The sequence below is a fragment of the Leptonotus elevatus genome, chromosome 16, assembly GCF_054856555.1.
Source record: "Leptonotus elevatus isolate MCC_2025b chromosome 16, RoL_Lele_1.0, whole genome shotgun sequence".
NCBI lineage: Eukaryota > Metazoa > Chordata > Actinopteri > Syngnathiformes > Syngnathidae > Leptonotus > Leptonotus elevatus.
The window spans coordinates 9859915-9885072 of NC_141254.1; the positions used below are offsets into that span (position 1 = coordinate 9859915).

Below are 25158 nucleotides of genomic sequence, written 5' to 3' on the forward strand. Positions count from 1 at the left end.
TTTCATGTTGTGTTGAAAACGGCATCACATGATTGATTATAGTCTGCAAAATTGTCACGGTTATCGTAATGATCACAATACGGCTAATTGAATATAATCCAGAAAGTGCAGATAAACACATACAAAATATTGCAACATATTTAAATTTGACAACAAAATCAGAAACTTAATGCACTTTTTGCAGTCATGATAACAGTCACCCATTTTTCAATTATTATTATTATTTTTTTTTTTACAGTTTTTAAAAAATATATATTTTTCTCTATTTTGAGGATTATATGGTACACCCCAAAGGTTATTGTTCAATATGTTTAATAACTATACTTTATTGTTATATAAAATAACAAGATTCTTGTTCATCTGGATTTATTAGAGGTGTGATATAGGTTTATCGGGATATAAGTAATAGCTTGTGAGATGGATACTCATTGTGGATTTGGATTTGTGAAAACTAAATAAAAAGATAATTTAAAAAAAACAATAAATAAATATGACCATGACTCCCAGAGATAGTAAATACAGCAGTAGTAGTCATTTAACACAATGCCACAAAAAAATTGCCATAAGTATTAGTGGCTGGTTTCGGCAGCCTCCACGAGTACCCGATACCTTAAAATAAGGCCAGTATCGGCCCGATACGATACCTGATATCAGTACTCACCCATCCCTATACAGTAGTATCGACAATTACAATCTTGGAATGGTTCATCGTTGTCAGAAAATACACAAATTTGGTAATCATTTTGAAGAAAACTATTTGGAAAGACATTCCAAAGAAGTAAAAATCATACATACAATCAATAACATCACTATTACCCTTTCAACTCCTATTGAACGGTACTGTGCTAATACAACTAAAACGTGTCACCGCTCAGATTAGTCGCTGACAGACGACCCCCGTCGGCTTCCCTGCGTCATTGCTAGCGTCGCTGCACATTTCCAGCACTTACGTTAATTAAGTTTGCTGCACTCAGAGCGGAAAAAATAAATTACACCTGTCAAGTGTCCGTCTCGTACACTGAAAGAAATTTCATGCTGACTTTTTGATGAAGAAAAAGTGACATTTAAGTAGTGAAACTGACCAACCATCACTCAGATGGTTGTTTTTAAATAATATCTTACCCTCTTTTTTCCCTTCCACATGTACTGGTACTCATTAAAATTCTCAGAAGGATTCCCCTAAAAAAATTTTTACTATAAATTTATTAATAAACTGACGCTAAAAGGTTACTCAAGTTGTTTTCACTATTTTCTTACCACTGCAATAACTGACTCAGTATTTTAATCCTCATCAAGGTTTTTTTTGTGGTCAATTTCCTGAAATGTTATCGTCTAACAGGAGCGATTAAAAAGCAGTAAAGTCTTACTTGTACCCTTTACGATGTTAAACTGCTTGGAAATGATAGTGAAAGTGCAGGATTTCATTAGGCAAATGACACAAGTGGCTCCAGTTTTGGTTTTAATCAGGCAATACAGCGTTTAACAACGCTCAGTGTGATGCTGTACAGTCGTACGACCTCAATAATAAATGTGGCGTCTCTGACTATTATTCAAATAAGGAGGAGGTGGATTGTTTTACTGTTTTCTTTTCTTTGGTTAAATACGCAAATTGAGAATCTAGTTTTTATTTTTAATCATATATAGCGGTTCGGAAAATGGATAGATGGATAATGCATATATAGAAATTTCATAACATCCTCTACGATCAGGAAGTAAATAAGAGACTGACAACAAATACATTTTTCAAGCTTTTGAGCCTTGGTGGAGGTCTGTAGATGCTATTTTAGTTGCCTAGAAAGTATATGATATAGATAATAATAGCACACACTCTTAGGTCTTTGTTTTTTTGATTGTTTGTGTAGTAGAGAGCTAGTTAGCTAAGTTGATGCTACTAAACTGATTTCCCAAAACATTTAGATAAAAGGTAGCAATTTACGAACTTAATATATAATGTGGTTATCAAATACACTCATAACGCTGTCCTCCATTAACCAGAAAGTGCTCTGTTAGCTAACTAAGCAACAATCTTCATTTGTGTGTGCGTGTGTGTGGTTTGTCTTTGTACTTTGTACGCTAGCATGTTGGCTAGTTAGCTTCTTGCTAACTCGCCAGCAACACTATTTGTGATGTCAGAGTGGAAAAACTCTTTATATCAAATCATAATTAGTTGTGCTTATTACCACTATGTAATGAACGGCACCTGTAGAACTACAACATCACTCAAAGCCTCTGATGCTAACGTTAGCACTGACGTCCATTCTTGCTACAACATGTTTGTTTCGCATTAAGGTGATGTGCTGAATATATTGTTTTAGAATCCACAATGTATTCTGTATTATCTTTGAAGACAGCAAGTTCCAGTCTGCTAATTTAGAATGTTGAGCACATGAAATGAAATATTTACAGGCCACATCCCTCCTTGCTCTCCAATCTTACCTGCTCGCCCTCGGAGAACATCCTATTTTGGAAGCTCCATGAGATAGAGGGCGTCGGGTCACCTGAGGCCTCGCAGGTCAGGGTGACTTCCTCGTCGAACTCGGTCGCCGTCTGGTTGTTCAGGTAAGTAATCTTAGCTTGCACTAGTTGGGGAAAAAAATAAAAAATAATTATTTTCCTGTTCATTGATAACCGGCTTATGGATGGATGTTGAACTACTGAGGCGTGTATTTCAGCAGCTTCCTGAGCACAAATGAAACAAGGAGCCATGCTAAGGACATTAGCGCTAAAAAATAAACAATGTTTGCCTGAAGCCGAAGGAAAGCACGTCATAAAAAAAACAAAAATTGAAAATGCAAAAATAAATGCGAAAAAAGTAAATATATGGAAAAATATTATGCTAATAACAATGGGAAACAAAGATGGTGGTTAAAAAAAACAAAATCTAAAACAAAATCTAAAATGATATCATCTTAAATGAGTTAGTTACCCAAACATATTTCAATGTTCCAATTTCTACTGATTTACAAAAGTGATCTTTTTTTTCTTCTTCTTCTTCTTACCGAATACATTGAGACTGACTTCCTTGCTCATCTCGCCCGCCTTGTTCCTGGCTATGCAGGTGTAATCTCCTTCATCCACTTTGATGACATCTTTTATCACCAGCTCGGAGCCGTCCTCATTCAGACTGTACTTATCGCCTGACTCAAGGATGACGTTGTTGCTGCCGACCGGGGAGAAAAAAAAAGAGAGAAAATAAGAGATGAATAGGAAAGACAATCCCGACTTCCTGTCGCGAGGGAACGCGGAAAATTGATCTCTTGGCTTCGAAGAAAATAAATTTTTTGGTATTCTCATTTTGACATGTCAGGAAAAGACAGTCACCACTTTTCTGGCTTTGTACTTTGTTCATGGCACAAAAGACACAATTTGACAAAATAAGCTATACAAATACAAACAAATAAGTGCAAAGTAGGCTACTACTGGTGTTGGTAGAGCATGTTGAAACTGTTGCCTGCTGTCAAAACAAACCAAGTAGAAGAATTATTTTCCAGCGACTGAATACTAATTCCTTCATGTGCTCAGAAAGCTCAAAGAAACAAACACATTTAGACACAACGGCGTTCATAGTGTCACTTCAGCTGGCAGCTAATGGCTAACAGCTAAAGTCAAATGTATGAGGGTGCTGTCAGGAACGACTAGATGTCTTCTCTAGATATATATTTTTTCGCATTTAAAAGAGTTAAAAGTGGGTTAGAATTAAATTACAGCACACTTTTTTCCTTATGAGGCACTTTTTTTTATTTATTTTTTACACATGGCTAAAGTTCAATCAATTCTGACTGTCTGTGAGGCCATTTTGTTGTTGGCTGAGTTCTCATTTTATCTTCTAAGCAGATGCTACAGTAGGTATACAATATAATTATAGCTGTTTGTCACGAGTGTTAGCTGATGTGTTTAGGAAGTTTGTTCAAAGCACTTGTGGCTATTTGCTTGCAGCTGAGGATAACCGGTGACTGCTACACGGTTATCATAGTTAACGAAAACTAATGAAATAAAAAAACAAACATGAAAATTGTCTTTGTTTTCGTCTTATAAATATTTAGCATTAATTGTTTAATTATTAATTATCTAATTAATTGATTTAATTAAAGATTTAATTCGGTATTACTGTTCAGCCTTACAGAAGAAAGATTGACTAGTTGTTTATTACACAAGACTTATTTTGATCTTTTTTCCCCACCGTGATCTCTACAAATACCGCACATGCTAAAACCCTAAAACTAATCAACAAAAATAAAAACTAACTAAAAAAAAACGCTCCAAAAACTTCATAAAAAAAAAAAAGTCAAAACAAAAACTAACAATGATGAAAACAAAAATCTAAACTATTGTAACTGTCGAGATATCATTTTTAGTCTAATATTTGCACATGCCTGAGGCGCCACTGCCAGCTCGCTATACCAACAAACCACGAGTTGATTTCAGCGAGGCGTCCGTGATGTCAATACCAAAACAAGCGATTGCTACAAATCACCATTGCGCATTGAGGCACATGAAGCGGACATTATTTTGAAACACCACCAGTCCTGCTAAAACATCTTTACCTGCGTCTGCCAAAAAAATAAAAAAAAGTGTTTGGATGCTATCATGACAGCCTTGCCGACAGCCTTCGGGGAAAAAAAAGGGCTCGGCCCTCAGTTTTCTGCTTACGTAGCTCGCCTTCCCAACTCCCAACCTCCTGTGGCCGAGGCATCTTCATCATCATCATCCCCGACACATCAGGTGGAAAACAGGGTGAGCGAGAGCACATCCATCAACTAGCACTACCCAAAAAAAGAGGAGCCTTATTTTGTCTTCTGCAGTGGGCTGTGTTGATATAAGATACCGGATTTCTTCAAATAGTCTATTTCTAGTAAAGACTAAGACTAAAACTCTCCCTCAAATAGAGTGTTCCGATATGAACATATCCTGGCTTGCTGTAATATACGCTAGTATTTGGAAAGAGGGTGGTTTGAAGTTGATTTAATTTTGATGATTTCCTACGGGATTTTTTTTTTTCTAAATCAAATTCCCTAAAAAAAACAAAAAAAAAAACAATTCGAGTTAGCGGTTCCACTGTGTGATGTAACCTCAATTTATACGTCTGAACGCACCATCGACGATCACTAATCTACAGTATGCTAACACAGTAGTTAAATCATGATATCAGTAAATATTTGTTGTGGTGCTAATTTGAGCATGATTACGTTTTTTTCATGCCACAAACTTGCTCATTGTGCGCCGACGGAAGCCTCGTAAATAATTTATGAAATATACGATAGAAAAGTCTTTATTATTATTAGTCCTTTTGAACAAACAAAATTTTTTTTGGGGGGGGGGGGGGGGGGAGTCCATCTGGCATTTGATTTGTGTCATATTTGATACATTTGGTCACAATGCTTTAAATTCGTACATTTATTTTTCGGGTTTTACACATCAGCGCCAATTCTGGCCACTACTGGCCGCGGTCCAACACTCGCACCCCCACCCCTGCGCCCCCGAACCGCCGCTCCCGCTCATCGGCAGGAGGGCGTCTCGGCTATCTGAAATGCTTCAGACACTGAGACAGACACTACACACTCGCAGCCTCGCACCCGTCGTTGGGAACGCGCCACCGAGGGGCAGAAAGGCGGAAGCGCAAGTACTGGGACGCGGCCCACACGTCGCAAACCGGAAACGGAAACAAAGATGATGGGTGAAAACCCGGAAGTCGGAAGTCCTGCCTCCTCTGTGGCATATAGTCCATTGGGGCGATCTTGTAAGGTCGCTGGAAAAGCTAACACTGCCCTCTAATGGATTATCCGTGCATGTGTCAGATCATATACGTCAGGGTTTTAATGAGAAACCCCCGATTATACTCATGAAATAGAGGGCTCAAAATGTCTTGTATTTAATATGATACGTTTCACTTTATAGTGTTAAAAACCAGCAGCATCTCCTCCATAGTTTTGCGTAATTAATATGGATCAAGGTCATACTTACTAGGCCCATGTGACGGTGGGTTCGGGGAAGCCGTCGGCGTCGCAGGCCAAGAGGATGGAGCCACCCATGTCGGCCGTGGCGTTGACCTCAGACTGCCTGGCACGGATGGTGGGAAGGACTAAAAACACGGATCGGTCGCGAAGTGACAAAAAGGACCAATCAATTTATTGGAGTAGAATTTCTGAGCGTGATCGCAGGTCGGAAAATTCTCACCGTTAACAACGACGTTGATCGTCTTGAAGTTGATCTCTCCGGTCTCCATGACCCGCGCCTCGCAGTTGTACGAGCCCTCGTCGGTTTTCTTGATGCCGCGGATCATGAGGTGGCCGTTGGCCATCACGTTGTATCGCACTGCAACAGCAACGAAGAAAACAATCACACTGAGAGTTATTGGGTGAATTCTAAGCACTGTGATTGGCTGGCAAAGCAGTCGAGGTGGTAAACCCCTGGCCCAATGTCATCCAGATCCAGTTCAACCGCAACCAGGTTTAGATTGGGAATCTGGACATGTCAAATGGGATAGGCTCATCTAATGAGATATATACTAGCTTGTATGCACATATAGAAGCTTGTATAAACTACCTTAAATTTCTACATAATTGCTATCATTTTCCTGATAGCTGTCAAATGAAAATGCTTTTTCATTCATAGAAAAAAATTCTAAAGAAAATTGGGCATTTGATAGGACAGTAATAATCCCCATTAGTTAGCAGTGTGAACCACCAAAAGTGAACAGTAAAATGTTTACCTTAAATGAAAAGCCTTTCAGTCTTTGTAAAGCCAAAAAAGCCACGTAGAGTACAAAATTCCAACTTTAATTACTCCTCCCTCATCAAAGCAGAAAAAGAGGAGTTTTCAACGCTTGAACGAGAGGCAGTGACGGCCAAATTGAAACGGCTCAATTATGCTAGCTAATGGAGGAAGTGCTTTAAAAAGGGAGCTGCAAGCGCCTTGCCTCGCCGCCATGCGCGGCTCGACAACCTGTTGCCGCCTCTGATGAAAGCAGCCATTAACGCTACGTAATGGACTGAGCTGCACTAAGTGAAAGCAGGTGGCGTTTCTCACGCGTCACTCAGTCCGATCGACTCGCCGAGCCTTCCTCAAGGGCCAAGCGGCGTGGTGGTCTTTTTTACATTTTCGACAAATTCCGTGAGCGGTTCATTGTCGGTTTCAAATGAGCATTTTTGTTCCCGATGATGAAGCCCAATGGAAGAATTTAGCTCAACTCTTCGATGGGGTCTGGCGGGGACAATTAAGTCATCAGTTGTTGTTTTTGCTAGAAACTGGTAAACGTTTGTAAGGCTCTCAAAGGGAGGCTTTTAAAAAACGACTACACAACAAGCAGTGTACCGTTGTATGTGTAGTGTTTCTTTACAATGTGACATCACCAACTAGTACTAGCCTAGCATACAGGCAGTTAGCATGCAGGTATAATTAACCAAGACCACGAAGAAGACGATGACAAAGTAGACATCAAAGAAGAAGAAAACAACAACGAAGACGAAGAAGATGATAAAGAGGATGACAACCATGACGAAGAAGAAAAAGTTGGTGAAGAAGAAGACAACGTAGAAGGACGGTAGTCACGGTAACTTGCTTTTCGGTTAACACAACAAGGACTTACTGCACCAAAAGGCTCGTTAAACCACCTCATGTTTTTTTTTTATTTTGCTTATAATCAGCAGTTTGTGTTTCAACTGTTTACTTTCTTGTACTGCCTGACACACTGGGCTCTGGTATTCCGTTTTTTGGGGCACTCTGAATAACCGAAACGGTCTGAGTGAATCAGTGCACTTGGATTAATATTTCTGAACGGAGGGTGACGATTAGGGTCTACTGTTTATGGTCTCAGTTTTTCCCCTCCAAAATAATTGACTTTTTTTTGACTGGTTTGACTTGGGAGAAAAACAACAAGAAACCCGCAAAATAGTAAAAAAAAAATAAATAAAGTTATGGTCAAAAATGGAAACCCGCAATAGAGTGAAGTCGCAAAAACGGACCGCCAAGTAGCTCAGTTCTTTAAAAACAAATTTCCCCTCCAAAAGAATTTACATTTTTTGACTGGTCCGACTTGGAAGAAAAATACCAAGAAACCCGCAAAATAGTAAAAAAGAAATAAAGTTATGGTCAAAAATGGAAACCCGCAATAGAGTGAAGTTGCAATAAATGGGCCGCCAAGTAGGGAACACTGCATTATTTCAAAAACACAAAGAATGTCACCACATCAAAATGTTCTGAAGAAGGTTTACGGGCATGTTAAACAGAAAATACCACCTTATTTCAGTGTGTTATTCAAGAGTGATTCACATTTGTCTGCTCAAAATCAACAGCAAAAGGTGGAGGTTTGAATCCTCTCCTGCTGCTTTCTTACTAACCATCTGTGTGTCTTCCATGTATTTAATTTTTGAATCCCAACACTCAAAACTTTGAGTCAGACATGTTCACCATTCAACCAGCGTGCTGCTTCTAATATGTTCTGTGGTTGGTTCTGGGCATGTTTACCAAGCCGAATCCTTCCATTTTTCAGTGGAAAAGCTTAGAGACCCCAACTTTTAGTATCCACATTGAGGTACTGGGCGAGTTTCCTCATCCCTTCAGTCAGGTCTGAAACATGTTATCTTTTTATTAGCAGCGTCTTCCAACGCCGACAAGCGTGTCTTGGTTCAACACTGGGCAGCAGTTTGATGACTTACAGCAGGCCCATTGCAACCGGACGTCAAACCCTCACTTCATGACAGTAAATCGTTGCAAATCGTGTATGTGCTCCTTCAGCGCGTGGACATTGCGCTGGCTTTCCTCGCCTCGCTCGCGGGAAATCAACAACTGTCTAGAACCGCGGAGAAAAACATTACAATTTCAGGCTCGTGTTGAGGCTTTTCTGATGCTCTTTTCTGCTTCTTTCTTGCTGTGTTTTTGACCCATCGACAATGAAATGCGACGAGGCCAAAATCTGATCTGACTTTTCAAAACTTCCACTCGATTGCCAGAAATCACCTTCAATAATGCAGCTACAACCGTGGGTAGACCCGCTCACGTCGAGATGGATCAAAGTGACATTAAGGATACGCTCTGCGTTTCTGATAGTGACGGACGAGGCTCCCGCTCAGGTTGACGGCAATCCCAAATTCCCTCCCGACAAGAGTTCTTTTTGACACTATTCAACTCAATCTGCCAGGTAAAAAGAATCCAATATTCACATTCATGCATTATCTAGGGCATTTTAGCAGAAATGGGCTTTCTTTCTCAGTCACGGGTGGCGGAACAGGCGACTAAAAAAATCTTCTCAGATAAAGTTGGTAAGGACTATCGTTGGGAGTAGTTTTTTTTTGCTGTATTTCCATTATGTAAGACATCTGGAACATTTCACGTCTTAACATATCAATAACACAAGTCAGTGGTGACCAAATATTTGTCTTTTCTGCATCGTTTTTGCTGATTAATTTCATATATATATACATATGCATTTTTGGCTTCTGATAGTTTTTTTCATCAACTTCCTTTTTTTTTACATTATTATTAATTATTTATTCTATGACTTAATTATATCTGAAGATTTAAAAGGAAATAGCAGGCAAAAGATTCAATGATAAGCAGGCCTAATAGGATTAGTCTCCTTCATCCAACAGCTTTAAAGGCCATTAACTATGTTTAAATATCAAGCTTTGGAGTTCTGAAGTCACATTATGATTCAGAGACACTCATTTGGTAAATTAGAGCTCGGACACATAATCCGCGTTTGATATTTGTTTACCATTTAAGCAGCGAGTCCCAAATCGACTCGAATGGGTTACTAATTGTACGTAATACGTAATAGTTCAAAAAATGAATAATCTAATTTGATCTTAACAGTAACCGCAGTTCACTTATATAGCACTTTATCTGCATGAAATGTTGTCCAAAGTGCTTTACCAAGCGCTAAGCTAACCTGGAAGGGTTGGTCTCTTCGGTCCAACATCCAAGTTTACAAACTATACCAAGGTATATGTATACATTGCCTGGATGGTAAATGGTACTTCATTTATATAACACTTTTCCACCTTACAAAGCCCACAAAGCGCTTTGCATTCGACTGCTCATTCACCTCCTGATGACGCAGCATCAGGAGCAGCTGGGGGTTCGGTATTTTGCTTAAGGATACTTCGACGTGGTCACAATGGCATGGGATCAAACCCACAACCTTTGGGTTGGGAGACAATCACTCTACCACTGAGCCACGCCACCCCCAACAGATAGGCTTTATTGACTGATTGCGTAACAGTTGCAACCCCACAAAAACCGTACATACGTCACACATGTTTCCATTCATTGGATGAGAGCAGCTTGCCGTACACATGTAAGGACCATTTTAGGATTGTTATCAGGATCATCTCACCGTCTTTGTTGGCCTGGATCCTGGCGCCTTTGTGTTTCCAAATGATGAAGGGCACCGGCGAACCGACCACATCGCAGACAATGTCGGCGTCATCGCCCTCGTTGAACTCCTGCGGGCTGGGAACATTCTTGAAGGTGATTTTTTCTAAAAGGACAAACCGCAAATGTAAAAATGGGAGTCTGATTGGACCTACGCAAAATTGTAAAGTTCGGTCCACTTACGAAAGATCTTGACTTGGACCGTGGCCTGGGCCTCCTTGTCGCCGCTCTTCGCCACACACTTATAGATGCCGGCGTTGTCCACGTCGGCGTGGTAGATGGTGAGGGTGGAGGTGGTTTCGTCGTTGCGGCTCACTTGGATGTTGGGGTTGTTGGGCAGGATCTTTTCCCCATTGGGCGCGAACCAGTCTATGTCTTTAGCATCTCCAACCACTGAAGAAAAGGTACAAAGTTGGTTGAAATGCATCGGTGTCTCGGCAAGTCGATTTCAAAGTGGCTAGCGAGTATTGGGTGTTAAACCTTAGCCCCGCCCCCTTAGACACTGGTTGATGGGTTTGCCATGAATTGACATCAACCCAAATTTGGAAAAAGTACTGGCAGCGAGAGTGAAAAAGGCTATTCTCACACCTCTTTGTGTTGACAGCAATTGTGCTGATGTCACCATCTAGTTAATTTCGTGAAGCTGCAGCTGTTAATGAACGGCAGCTCAACCATTAGGCCTCTGTGCGAAAGCTGCAAATGAGAGGTTTCGGGCATTTTTCTGGGATGGAATGCTCTGCCTGTATTTTAAGAGCTTTGGAAAACTGGAACGAAAATCATTTTCCTTCCTGGAACAAAAAGTTGAGGGGAAAGTAGAACATATTCCACCAGAGCCAACAGCAATAGCTGAGGTCAAATGATAAGATTTGCTTCGGAAACAGTCCTAGCAGGAGATGACCAAAAAAACACACACGTTGGAACGCACCACGTCCGGCCGGCTCAGGTAGGATCTCTGGTGTAATAATATGCCTGACTGGTAACCAGGCACTCAGAAGCGAAGACTTTTTGGCGGCAGTATCGCAGATGACTTAGTATTTAAACAAAAATGCAGTTGGAAAAATATGAAGTGGAACCCCGACGTCTTGTCCGTTGTCAGGCGTCACCCTCCGCACGCTCGACTGACCAAGCAAATGTTTCCTTGAACGCACACGGTCTCTTGTAATCCCCCTGACGGACATCCGCCTACGAACGACTGCAGCGACCTCACGCAAATACCACACAGACGACAAATTGATACTGCAGTTTGTCCCTCACATTCAGTGGTGGGAAGTAAATTTTTCAGGTGTTTCTACGAGACTTGAATACTTTTTTTTTTTCAAATGACTCTTCATTTGCATACCAATAATTGTACCTTTAGCTCTTGACTTTATTAAAACGTCTCTGCCAATGATGACATGATGCAATGAATGCCAACAGTGACTGATTATTATTTATTGAGATCTTGGGTCCTTATTCGGTGGGGAAAACAAGGACTGCAGCGACAAAGAGGAATGTGAACAAAGGAGAATTAACGATGGAGAGAGCAAGGTATAACCCATCATCAGCCCTGTTTAAGTCAAAGCGTCTGCCAGTCAAAAATTCTCCATCTAATCTAAAAAAAGCTTTTATCAATAGCTAGTACATTTTAGAGTCTGTACTTTTTTACTTTTCCTAAGTAAAGGAGTTGCATTAGTTCTACTTTTACCAGAATATTTTTTTCAACAAATATCTATACGTCTACATCCAGCTAGCTTACCTTCGCAGAGGAAAAACTTGGATTCTCCCACGCTGATCTCCCTGTGTGTTGGAGTGACCTGCACCTGGATGGTAGCTGTGGGGGACACAATATATACACCATCAGTAAAAAAGTAAAGACACAGTCGGACGAACTTGTCTGGAAGAGGATAATCGTTGAAAAGGCTTCATAGCACAAGTCTTTTTTTTATTGCGATTATGATCAGTGCCAACACGCAACAGATTTGAAACGTTCTGGTTCTCAAAATGTTGGCATCAGTCCTGGGATAAGACTGAAAAGCAAACACACTCAGCTCTTGGTCGGGTCATTGCAAATTTGATGGACATAAATAAAAGGATGATATTGCGTGTCGATATGGGATGTGGCTTTTGCTGTTAGCATTGATTTTAGCATTAGCATTCTGAGACTATGAAGGTTTTAAAAGTCTCTCAGATTTGTCTGACACTACCACAGTTAATGGGATGAACCGAGACGGTGAACGCACCTAATTAGCATCCGGTACGACACCACAACTGGATTCTTGTGAGATATTGGACATGTTATCGTTAGCAACAGCATTTCAGAGGCAATTTGTAGCGTGGGTATTGTGACACTGAATGGTTCTTTCATCCATCTTTTCATCATTTGTCTATACCGTCTGAAATCATTAGTGTTGCGCGATGATTCTATCAGTTAATCGGCATTAAAAGTGCCTCATAAAATGTAACTGTGGGTGGAAACATGCGCACAGATTACTAAGTAGCAGGGTAGTATTGAAATTTACTATCAAAAAGTATTCATGAGCCCTTATTTAGTTGATTGATATCAAAGTGAGGCTCATCGAACTCCCTTGGAGTAGTTTTTTTGGCCGGGCGTGACCACGACTACCAGACTGCAGAGCAGACATAAACAAGCGGGCCGGGACCTCGCCGAGGAGGTGGTCTCGGTCCACTTGCTAACTCTATTATGTTGCTCGCTTGCGCGGTTATGAATGCCACCCCGACCCAAGCAAATATAAGCACCTCTTGCTTTGTTTGAGATCCTGAAGCCAGCCGTGCGTTGCATTCTGGGATGTGCTCGGATACACACCCCGACCACAATTGTGAAGTAAATAAGAACTGGGCAGTCAAAAGATTGGCTAGCTTTGGGGTATTTGTAAAGTGGCTACAATGTTTATCAGTGCTGTGATAATAGTTGCTAACCAAATCAGCAGCTCAGAAGTAGGTCCATCAATTTGTGAAGATTTTTTGGGCGGACTCGCTCCACAATGTTCTGTGTGTAATTATTCCTGTTCTGGGGCAACTTCTCCAGAGTCGTCCTTTTTATTTCGCTTGACATATAAAATATTGTTTAATATTGTACTGTTGTGTAAATAAATACCTCCAGTTGATATATAGAATATTGCTCAATATCACAATGTTCCTGTCAAGGGAACGATGATAATCCTTTAATAGACAACAGCAATTAAAAAACACAAAAAGAAAACACTAAACACAACAGCAAATCAAAAACCTTATATTTGAAACTGGGTCATTCTCACAATAATTCAGTTTTGCTTCCGGCCTTTAAGCTTAGCAATTGAAACCTTATAAATTATTGGGTATTTATTGTGTATAAATAAGTATTTTAGCTTTTTCACTTCCCATCCCAGTGATACTGAGGCAAATGTGCTGTGTCACGTGTGTGACCTTACGTGTGTTTGTGAGTCACATGCAACAGGATTGTTGCGAGAATGTCACACACGTGACTGGGAGAATGGCTCATCTGGATGAGATCCCGTGCTTACTGTCACCCAAAAATAAACGGTCTATGCGCAGAGCAATTACAGCTCCCATGAAGTTGCTTCTATTAATAAGTGCGACAGGTGAAGTAAGTCGAGACGTTTATGTGTTTCAAGAAGCAGACGCAAACGTCAATTAATCAAGACGCGCCGTCAATTGCAGTGGGTACCGCTGTTTGAGTAAATACCGTATTCGCTGGATTGTGTCTGCTCAAGGCTAGCGTGGGTTATCTTCATTTTCAAGTGATTACATTTTGAGGTCAAGTAGCGCTAGCCCCGCACCTCGCTTTGGCAGGCGCCACCAACACAAAGAAGAGGCGACAAAGCTGCGCTCGCCCGATGCACTCATCAAAAGCGTTCACGAAACGCGCACCTGCGACCTCACCACAGCGAAGCTCCCGACCGCGAAGAAGAAGAAGCGCAGCGACTGTCTCGGAAGTATTTTTAGCCGCGCACTCGGAAGATTGATTTTTCTCTCGGTGTCAATAAAAGGCGTCTGACTCAAGTCATTGCAGGACGCTTTTCTCTTTCAGCGGATTACTTGGACATTGTGAGAAGATAAGTTGAAGGGTTTTCTTTAACAGGTCTTTGTTAAAGGAAGTGTTTTATTGCACTTCTTATCACAGCTACAAAAACACAGGCAAGTGGACAGTATAATAATTTAGGGGTAGGAATCGAGTAGAAACGGCTGATGGTTACGAATCACTGGTATAGGATACTTGCCATTGAGGCTCATTTGAGCGAATTCCCTCATAAGAGTCTGTCAAAGAATTCACCAAAATGGCTGATTTTCTGTTCAACTCCGTGCAAAGGCTCTTGAAACTTTTTCATACGTCCTGTTATGACAGTTGTCCACCAAATTTTTCTTCTCACCGTTTAGCGGGCGCTACTGACTGGATTTGGACATTGACAACAACGTTAACATTCAACCCAGCTGTATGGATAACGATTAAGTGATAATTTCACAAAGGCTTGCTCGAGGCACCTCTCTTTAGTGAGTGACGTATGCATATTGCACAATGAATTCTGATCCAGGGTCTGATATAAGAAATCCCGCTGAGCCGGCCCTATGTCGGCACGTCACACAAGCAGGTGGGAGTCTATTTTGCCTCTCGGCGGGAGATTCGTGGGAACGCATCCCAAGAGCTCCCGCTACGATATCGGCACAATGAGATGCGGATGTTTCTCGAGCGAGTCGTCCTGATGCTCCTGTTATGAGCTGATTTGAAAACAGGAGTGTAAAACCTACAGTTAGTGATCTGCGTACGTCCCGTGGGAGCATTTGATTGGGCTCAGCAGGCAATTCTAAAAAATAAACACATAAAACCTCAAAGGAACTGTTAGAAAAAGCCGTAAAAAGTAACCCATAAATGCAAATCATATATTTTCATAAATTTAGTACGGACGCCTGAGAGAGCAAACTACTCAGTGAATGTTCGCTCCCTGTTAACGTAGATGCTGCATGGAAAAACCACTAAACCTTGGCGGACTGTTTGCTTTTCCAGGTTGGAGGTAGATACAAAGAAAACATCGTATCCATTTCGTACCCTCGCGTAGATACCGTGAACCCCCTGCAAGACAATCCCGCTGATTACATCTGCACAGCTAAAGACAACAAAAACAATTGCAAGGCGGTGTGAGAAGAATTGCTTTTCCCTGAGCCTTTTTCTCACCCCGCGTCCTCGAAATAGCCACTTTCTCTCTGCCACTGAGGAACAAAGTGGGGTCGCCGAGGCTTGTGTGTCAAACGCGTGTGAGACTTTTGCGAAAAAAGCCAAGAAAGACGAAAGATGATCGCCCGCAGTGCTTTCCCTCCCACAGGTACTGTTAACTCACTTCCATCACCTCGCACGACCCCACAAAAGTAAGACGGCATGCTGTTTAACTTGATCAAAATTGAGCCCTGAAAAACAAAATAAACAATTATTTAGCGATATGGGAACAATTGTCTGATTGGTTATCACCAAAATTATTTATGGTGAAAAATAGCACAATTTCAAAATTTCAAAAAATTCTTCAAAAAAGAGATTCCGATTTTGGTCCATGTTGAGATCTCAACTGCTGTTACAAACATTCAAAATTTGAACGTGATCCGAAGTTGAATGGGCAACTCCCAATCCATCCCATTAGATTCCATTAAGCTAAATATGCTACAGTTTTACACTGATACAAAATAACATAGGTTTGTAACAATTTTTTTAATTTTTTGTTTATTTAAAAGATGTGAATGTATCGAACCGAAACGTTTCACTTTGAAATATACCGAGACACCTATCGATTCGTCTTTTATTGGACAGCTTTATTATAGAAGGAAATTGCTCCCAAAAACGTATAAAACGTTCTATTTTAAATATTGCCATGGTCCTAAAAACGTATTTATACGGTAATTGTTTTTTTATGCTAGAGCATACAGAAGGCTTTGATGCAGCCTCTGACCTGAAGAGGTCGCTTAAAGTAATGGTAGTTACTACAAAAAACGGCCAGCAGGTGGCAGCAGAGTATAAGAGATCAACTCTTTTTCCCAGTGTTTTGAACAGGTTTGTGAATAATGATGAAACTTAAGCTATATTCTAATACTAATTGCTGCAAAACGGAAACAGATACAAATATACTTTTTTCCCTGAAGAAAGAAGAGACTCTAAACTTTCTTTTGGTAGGTTCCATGTTTTTATAGCAACAGAGCACAATATTCTGTTGGCCTTTTAATATCAGTCAAAATCCAGTAAAACAGCTGGGAGTGAAGGGGGTTGCTTCAGTGAAAATGGCTGGGAGTGAATGAGTTAACAGGACTGAAAAATTCCCAAAAGAAAATGTATCAAACCCTCTCAAACTGAGCCAGACCCTCTCGAATTGAATTGTAATCCCACTGAGTCGAACTAAATCGAATTGTTCCACTTTCAAATCAAACCGTCTTTGAATTGTTTTACACCCCATGTATGGAAAACCATGACGAGATGCTCACCCCTAAAAATAAGTTTGCATCAGGAAAACCATTGAGTAAAGAGTGCTGGCTAGTCTCCTTTGGAGAAGATTACGGACTACATTAAACAGGTATGGAGGCACATTCCAGAGCATAAGTATTTATAAGGACCTCATTAATGTAACAGTGGGTGCATGAAGCAAACAGGAAGTGGTCGGAAATGAGTCGACTGGTCCAAACTTTCGTTGCTGTCGCGCATCAGGAGGGTTTGCATGCTTAATTGGCATTTGGCTGTCAGCGCAGACTGGCTCTGACACAAGGAGGCTACAAGTCACCTAGCGGTGCTTAGCATGCAAGGGGTGCGAGAGAGAGCAAACACTCTCTGCAGGGCATTGCAGACATCATTGTGAATGTGCCAGACTGCGACGATTGGACTCAGTTCACGTACGCTTGGAACACAACTGCCTCTGGATGTACAGCTGGGGAAAAAATAAAAATGTTTTTGTTTGTTTGTGTTTGAGCTTCAATTTTTGTTGTTTTCTACAGCGCTACCACTTTGAATTTGCCAAGACCAATTGTCGAAAGACTTGAGTAAAAAGCCCTGACTACCTAACCAACTAGCTGACCAAACAACAGACCGAATCAGCTCGCTAAGTAACAGACACGCAAGCTGATGTCAGCATTCAGATGTGGAATGGGATTAATTAACACATCTTCATGCTATCCTACCCCTGAAAAAGCCTATAAAATCTAAACTGGGATTTGAAAAACTACCCAAAATGTATGGTTTTCATCCTCATTAAATATGACGAGCAAACGCTTCCACTGGTGCTTCACCAAAGTTCACAACCTCTCAAACATGCTTGACTGCTAAAAGGGACATGATCCAAGGTTGTTCTGATCTATTCAATATGTGTGAGGTTGTATCAGGCGGGTGCGAAAGTAAGCGCAACTCTGAGCAATATCTATTCACGAATCCCTCTGGGATTCTCCTTAATGAAAGCATTCACCTCACATGCTCCGTAATGAAGGGGATGAAAGTGGAGCTTGAAGTGAAGGTGGCTCGCACTCAACCCCAGAGACCAGAAAATGATTGTGGACCGGCGCACTAGTATTCTTGTCTGATCTGTTCTAATCTTTGGGGCCTTCATTTTGGGTCCAGAGTTCCATTTACATAAATCTTCCAGCTAGCTGTGATCGCTGCTTCAAAGTGTTTGCGTGTGTTTTCCACTTTATGTTTTGATGCTTCAGGTGCAGCGACAAACTGTCAAGAAACACTACAAAGGAACCTATTTGCAAATGGACGGACAAGCTGACTCACTGGCAAACTGACTGATGACCATCCAACAGAGTAACTGACTGACTGACACTGACTGAATGGTCAATCAGCCAATTAACTCACTGGTTGACTAAACAATAAATGAACTAATTTATTGTCTGTCTAACCACACAATCAACTATGTAAATAACTGACTAACAAACAAACTGACCGACTGCCTAACCTACTGACTGATTGACTAACCAAAAAACCCAACTAATTGATCAACTAACTGACCAACTGTCAAATGAATGACTAACAGACCAACCGATTGATTAAATAACCATTAAACTGATGGATTTAACCAAACAACAGGCCAACTGACTATTAATTGACAGAGTAATCAACTAAATTAACCAACCGACTGCATACTTAAATAACTGATTGACTAGCCAAACAACTGACCGGACCGACCAACTAACGAACTGACGGATTAACCGACCAGCTGCTTAACCAACTGATCAATTGACTAACTACCCTACTCACGGACAAAACAAAAATGATCTAACAAACTAACTGATTATTTGACAACAACAACAATAAACCAAAGCAACCATCTGATTGACTGACTAACCAAAAACTACACTACCAACTACTGTCTGAGCGTTGAGGACCAACGGATTTAATTCACTGAACGATGGATGCTGAATAACCAACCTAATGACGAACCAATTCAGACAAACCAATCAACCGATTGCCTACCTGTCTAACACACTGAGTGATTTATTAACGAACTAACTGATTATCTAACTAACTCATTAACTCACTGACTCACTGATTAACTGAACAGCCAACTGTCTGCCTACCCAACAGACTCTCTGATAGGCAGACAAACTACTAGACCAGCTAAGAACTACCTAGTTAACTGACTCATCCATAAGGACCTGACTTTGGGAGAGAAAAAGAGCAATTGATTCTTACGGAATATGGAAGGTGGAGGTTGGACTGCTTGCTGAAGAGATGCTAAATTGCTTCCTGTTTAGCTAATGGTTGGTGTACAAACGTAGATCAGGATTCGGTCTATAATCCATGGTCACCTTTTCACATGCATATATTTAAAAAATATTTAAAATACAAAAGAGGGCCCAACAGCAACATTTGCAATTACTGGTAAGAACCAATAACAAATGCTCAGTTATTTGACGAAGTGTTATACTAAATATTTATTCGAAATGGATGTCATTGGAAAAAAATGTAAGAGGCTTCATTTGGCCAACGCACGTTTCAATCTAGACCTTGAAAGCTTCATAATAAAGGCTCAATATTCTTGGCCAAAAATGCCTGAAAGCCTGCCCTCTGTGAATTTTTTAGATCTACTCATGCTACTAAAAACAATTTCAAAGCCTTCTTGGCTGACCGCCCGTGTGTCATCAGTTGAAAAATGGTTGAAAGGCACACCCTGAGCTATTTTGTCTCTCTTTTAACAGCTTAAGTGAACTGAGCCATGACATTCGGAGCCATGAGTGACAGCAGAGTGAATGTTGGCCGCCCGAGCATACGTCTTATATATGTCAAGCCTCACAGTACAATTTATATTACAGGTCGTCTTCCTTAATCACATGACAAGATATAGTGTGGCAGAGACTCCATTTTCTACTAGGTTGGACTGACACAATTTTTCTCCCAAGTGGCCAAATTTCAATTTGTGTCATGGCAGAGCACACAATTTAGTGGTTTACAAAGTAGTAGTTGTGTTATGAGTAACTCACATAGATTGAACCTGGCAACCTGCAATATTTCATCAGTCAGGCTTTCTATGGCATTAATAACCCTGTGACATCAAGCAATTAGGACTATTCTGGAGACTTGCAAGTGGAAAAATGCAGATAGCATTTTTCTTTGATTATTCAGCCCTCCAACTAGCACAGAGAATGATGCCTACACAATTTGTGTTGCCGGTGTGAAATAAATGAGCCTTTCAGAACACATCCTAAAGCTGTCTCCACCACTTATCATTAACCTGCTGTACTCGGAGACGAAGCACAAAGCGCTAAGCAGCCTTTTCCACACGCTGTGTGCGGGTGGCGGCCGCCTTAATCAAATCGACACAGGCGCGTCGGCTCCTAAGCTCCCCGAACTCTTCGCAGCCTTCAGTCATACGGCAGTCGCGGCTTTGTAGGGATTACAGCTGTTGCCATCACTCCCCAAACCTTACGACCTTGTTACTTGTCATTTGGAAGTATTACAAGTGGGGGGGGGACGCAAAGGTCTCCAGCAAAAATCAACAGTTTAGGATGATTTATCTTTAACCCCTTCAGTATCTTCCCTAATTTGGTATTCAACGAATTGTCTCGACCTGTCTTGATGGAAAGTTACTGGACTCCATGTTGACGCAAAACGGTTTTAGATCCTAAAAACTGAAAAAAATTTGAAAATGAATTTCAAAGGGTGTGACCTCACACAGGTTTATGCTATTTCGGCTATGAGTAGTATGCTAACTAGTTTAATCATGTGTTTCCTGTGAATGTGAAGTCGAGTAGTAGTGCTAATTTTTATTTTCAACCTAAAGAACTATTGACACCAGTGACGGACTTAGGGACGGTCCGTCAATATTGATGGAATGCCCATCTTTATCGGTTGGTTCTAATATAGCGGTGACGAAGTGACAACGGAAGCGACGAACCGACGATTACAGGTTGGTTCAGCTTGAAGAAAAAAAAGGCGAACTGACTATGACGGAAGTGGCCGTTAGATGCTGACAAATGACCAATGATGGACCATCAAAAATATGTAAAACGCGTAGAATGAGATTAGGTCTTCAGAAGTGACTTTCACCTTTTCTCTGTCAGGGATCAACACAGCCAGTCACTCATATCATTTGTATGCCTTTCCTGACGGCAAGCTTAGAACCGGCATTGGTTGCGTAGTGACCGCGAATCGAACCCATGCCGCCTGCGTGAAAAAAAGCATCAGCAGTAGAGCAAAAGGCATTGCAACACGCTCAACAGCTCAAGAGATTACGTCCTGTATGGAGGTTGACTTTGCTGAATGTGATTTTCCGGTAAAGCAACACAACTGTTGGCATTGTTTGCCCTGAAAATGCTGCTGAACGTGTGAAGATTCATTGCAGCGCCGCGATATACCAACCACTTGTTTGCACAGATGGTCATCATCATAAGTGAGTTTAACAACTCTGTTTCATAGTACATTATTGAGATTCCGGGGCATTTACAGTTATTGTTCTCGGCAGCTTTCCAACATGGCTGACTCGCTCGTAAAGCCCCATCAAGCCCCATCATCGCTTTGCGAGCCAAAATCAAGATCTGACCTGACCTGAATGCGCCTTCCAATTAAAGTTTATCACAAGGTCACAGAGACTCTTGAAGTGAGGTCGGGTTATCATCGAGAAAATGTAAATAGGTCCCGTAAAAGAGAAGGCTCGCAGGTCTTTTTTGAAGGATCAATTATCACGTTTGAGTAATTAACATGTAACCTTCATTCTGGTCATTATGCAGACACTACTCTATAAGTAGATGCTTAATCCAAACAAGATGTCAATTTGCTTTAACTGTCACACAATCAACAATTGAAATCAACCACTAATGTAAAGTAAAACATCAAACATGACTCAATTGACTCCAACCTTTTTGCCACAAGCGACACGAACATGAAGGAGTGCAAGAGGCTAGTGCAGCCAGCAGTGTACCTCTTCCCTCAGTGCTGCTACAGAGATCAGACAGGACTCGAAATCAAAAGCTTTCGGCTGATTCATGCCGTCTACGGTTGAGAGTCCTCTTGAGTCAACAAGAATGGGAACAAAAAACAGGAAGTACTAACCTCCGAAAACAAAATCCCTGATAAACATAGCTTAAACACGTCAACGCTCATAAATAACAGTTAATCTGTCGATTGTGGTTGACATGAGATTACTAGATTCACGGGCGCGATACGATGATGTCATGTATGATGGCGGTTCTAACTATTTTTTTACTCAAATTCCTAATTGTACAACTTTTGGGCCAAACTTCAAGGTACTGCTATGTCATTGCGTAAGAAGATCTGATCATTTTTCAGTATCTGATACTTTGTATAGTACAATTCCACCACAGTAGTAGTAGTAGTTTTCAAAATAGGAAAGCTTTTATAACTGATCATGACCTCCATTAGAGTCCCTCAAAGAGGCTGTCTTTGACTTTGACATTTAAAAAGCTACTTTAAAAAATACCAGCGAGTCACTAGCTACTGTTGGGCCCATTTCTGATATACATACATTTCATATTCCCTTTCAAGTTTTCTGTTTTTGGGCCGACCCGGCACACGGCGATCGCTCACGTATTCTGCTCGCGCAAAAAGGCCAAAGTGAGTGTGATTGCCAGTATGCGCCGTAATTAACTAACGAGGCCAAAAGAGCGAAAGCCACCCTCTTCCTTTGACCTGGAGGTGGGGCCTGCATCTCAACACCCTGATAATCACTGTGGAGCGTCTGGATGATGCCGGGAATACTAATGGAGGGAAATCCAATATCTACAGCCCACCCACAAACACCTTATCTGGAGTCAGTCCCCGTTTCCTTTGAATAATTAAAGGGAACATATTACAGACTTTTTCACAATTTAAAACAATTCCAAGGTGTCTATTACAGTACATGCTTTCATAAAAATATCCCAGATATGAAGAATTGTAATAGACTTTTCACCCAAATTCTCATCCAGACCAGGTAAAAGAGAATAAACGTAAACCAACACAAACGCAAGCATTTCACTTTATCACCAACCACCAAATAAAAGCTGTCAAAAAGTCTACACAACAAATTTGCTAATGCAAATGACGGTATTAGCTAAAGGTTTAGAGGATCTTCATCCAAGTCATGGGCAGAGAAACTCACGTACACATGAACTGGGAAACTCACCAAAAAGTCACTTGCTTGTGCAATTTTGCACCTGATTGGTGAGCAGGCGCTTGCAAGAAATTCAAGTCAATTTTCCTTAACATGTTACCATTAATGCCTCCTCGTTAAGGCTAACCAATCTTAGGAAGTTATGGAACCATTGTGTCTTGGCAATGTTCTTGAAGTTAATAACTTCCAACGTACCACTGAACACGGTCACCGCAATTAAGCCGCAATGGGGTCGTGCTACAAAGTCAAAGGCATGTTTACGGCGTAGCACCGAGCGTATTTCAGCACTTTTACCCCTTAATGCACCCTGTTTACAGCCCTGCCACCGGTGGATACTGTGGTACCTTTTGCGACCACCATCGATCCCCGGGCCACTGGTAGACCTCCTTACCGAGGTAAATACAAGTCCACACACGCTGTGGGAACACAGAAAACACGATCTCCCGTTTTTATCTGTACTCCTAACAAATGTAACACGCCCAATGAGTCAATGTTTTGTCTCCCTGCTAACTCCCGAGAACATTTGTCCTTTTATAGCCGCCGGACTTTTGTAACCAACGACTGCAGCTATAGTGTCTATTGAAAAGAGCTAGTTGTTATATCTTAACAGCACTGATGGCTGCGGATCTTTTAGGACATTGCAGCACAATCGAAAAAAAAAAACAAGCTGACAGTAGCAGGGGGAAAAAAAGCTGCAACTAAGGTACTTGTGACATCTGTCAGGGTGATACATTTACATTCATCTCTTCTTCGGTCCGGGGTCACAAGGATGTCATATCCCGCCTGACTTGGGGCAAGCTGCGGGGTTGCGCCTTGGGCCAGTCACCTGTCAATCACGGGAATGACACATGGAGGCACAGCAGTCTTCAAAGAACTGAGCAAATACGATTTTGAGCAGTCAGAGAAGAGATTTGTTTTAGATTCTAAACATATCCTACTTGAGTTGAAGCAGGAGAGCCAATTAAATCCTGGAATGTCACTGATTGATCAGATAAACAGTTCAATATGTGAAGGTCCTAATACTGTATGTGAAACTGTTGCAGATATCAATTGAGAAGGGGGCCGTTCAAAACAGGCTAAATTCATTTTAGGCTCAAACAAGATTAACAGAGTAATTGTGATGATATCTCCTTTAAACAAATCATTGTCATTGTATAGAAATGAGGAAGCAGGTCCACGAAATAGCGCAACCAAAGTTATGTGCAGTGGAAAAGAATATGGATGAATAGATATTTGATACCCGTAACAATTAGGACATGACCCCATGTGATTATTCCAAGTTGAATTGCTCCCTCACACTATGAACTAAAATCATTGCTAGTATAAGCAAGGAACGTATCCACAGTCTGGAGTGTTGACAGTGACCAAGCGACCCCAGTGGTGTTTTTTGGCAGCGAGCAGTACGAAACTCAGTGAAGTGAGGAATCAGTCAGCACCTTCCCTCCCACTTACCTCCCCACCCCGCGGGCATCTCAGATATTCCCCTGACTCACAAGTCAAGTGGTTATCGCCCACTTCTTCTTCCAAAAGGCAATTCCATCCAGACACGAGTCTGGTATGCTTTTGCGCACAGGTGGACAGGCACTCGACAAATGTGGATTCAATTTCACCCGGCTATCTTTAAGAACAGATACAGCCGATACAATGAACTCAATCTGAGAGGCTGTGGAATGCTTCTTCCTTTAAGGCCTTAAGCATCTCTCCATCAAAGAGTTTTAAAACTGAAAATCTGCATCACAATCGGATGTTGGGAAGGGAGAGTTAAAAAGTGATGAGCCTATTGTCAGTCGAACACACTTTCTTTGAATGCTGGTCTTGTCGCTGTAGGAATAGTTTTTAAATTGGGGATAGGTGACCATTTACCACACACCGCATCAGAGAATGTTGTTAATAGAGCCTGGAAAACAGAAAATAAGAAACACTGAGTACTTCAGCTCCCTTGTCATGATGACAAGTGCAAAAAAAAAAAAATCGTGAACAAAATATCAACCGACAGTAGACTTGCCGCCGCTTTGGCAGCTTTTAAATCACTTCTTAATAACCAACCCGTCTCATTGGCATTACCCGAACATGCATAATTGCCAGCTTTGTGATTTATTTATCCGTTGACACCTTAGAGTCTCCAATTACCTTAAGAAATGTATTTCTTAATATGGTATTCCGTGTTGTATTGGTTTTACATTAAGTTTAATTGTCTTCATCTTAGTCACTGATGGTG

The 25158-nt window shown here is 41.1% G+C and overlaps 1 protein-coding gene across 7 annotated transcripts in view; it reads right to left on the reverse strand.

Moving 5' to 3' along the window:
* The window catches only part of ncam1a (neural cell adhesion molecule 1a), a 211467-nt gene that overhangs the window by 42109 nt on the left and 144200 nt on the right, over nucleotides 1-25158 (reverse strand). For all 7 annotated transcript variants that reach the window (XM_086098040.1, XM_086098046.1, XM_086098044.1 and 4 more), the window contains 7 exons: nucleotides 12107-12181; nucleotides 10555-10764; nucleotides 10334-10477; nucleotides 6175-6312; nucleotides 5962-6079; nucleotides 3000-3160; nucleotides 2437-2579 (listed from right to left, as the gene is read on the reverse strand). In XM_086098040.1, the coding sequence (XP_085954166.1) occupies nucleotides 2437-2579; nucleotides 3000-3160; nucleotides 5962-6079; nucleotides 6175-6312; nucleotides 10334-10477; nucleotides 10555-10764; nucleotides 12107-12181 (989 nt within the window). The remainder of the gene's footprint in view (nucleotides 1-2436; nucleotides 2580-2999; nucleotides 3161-5961; nucleotides 6080-6174; nucleotides 6313-10333; nucleotides 10478-10554; nucleotides 10765-12106; nucleotides 12182-25158) is intronic.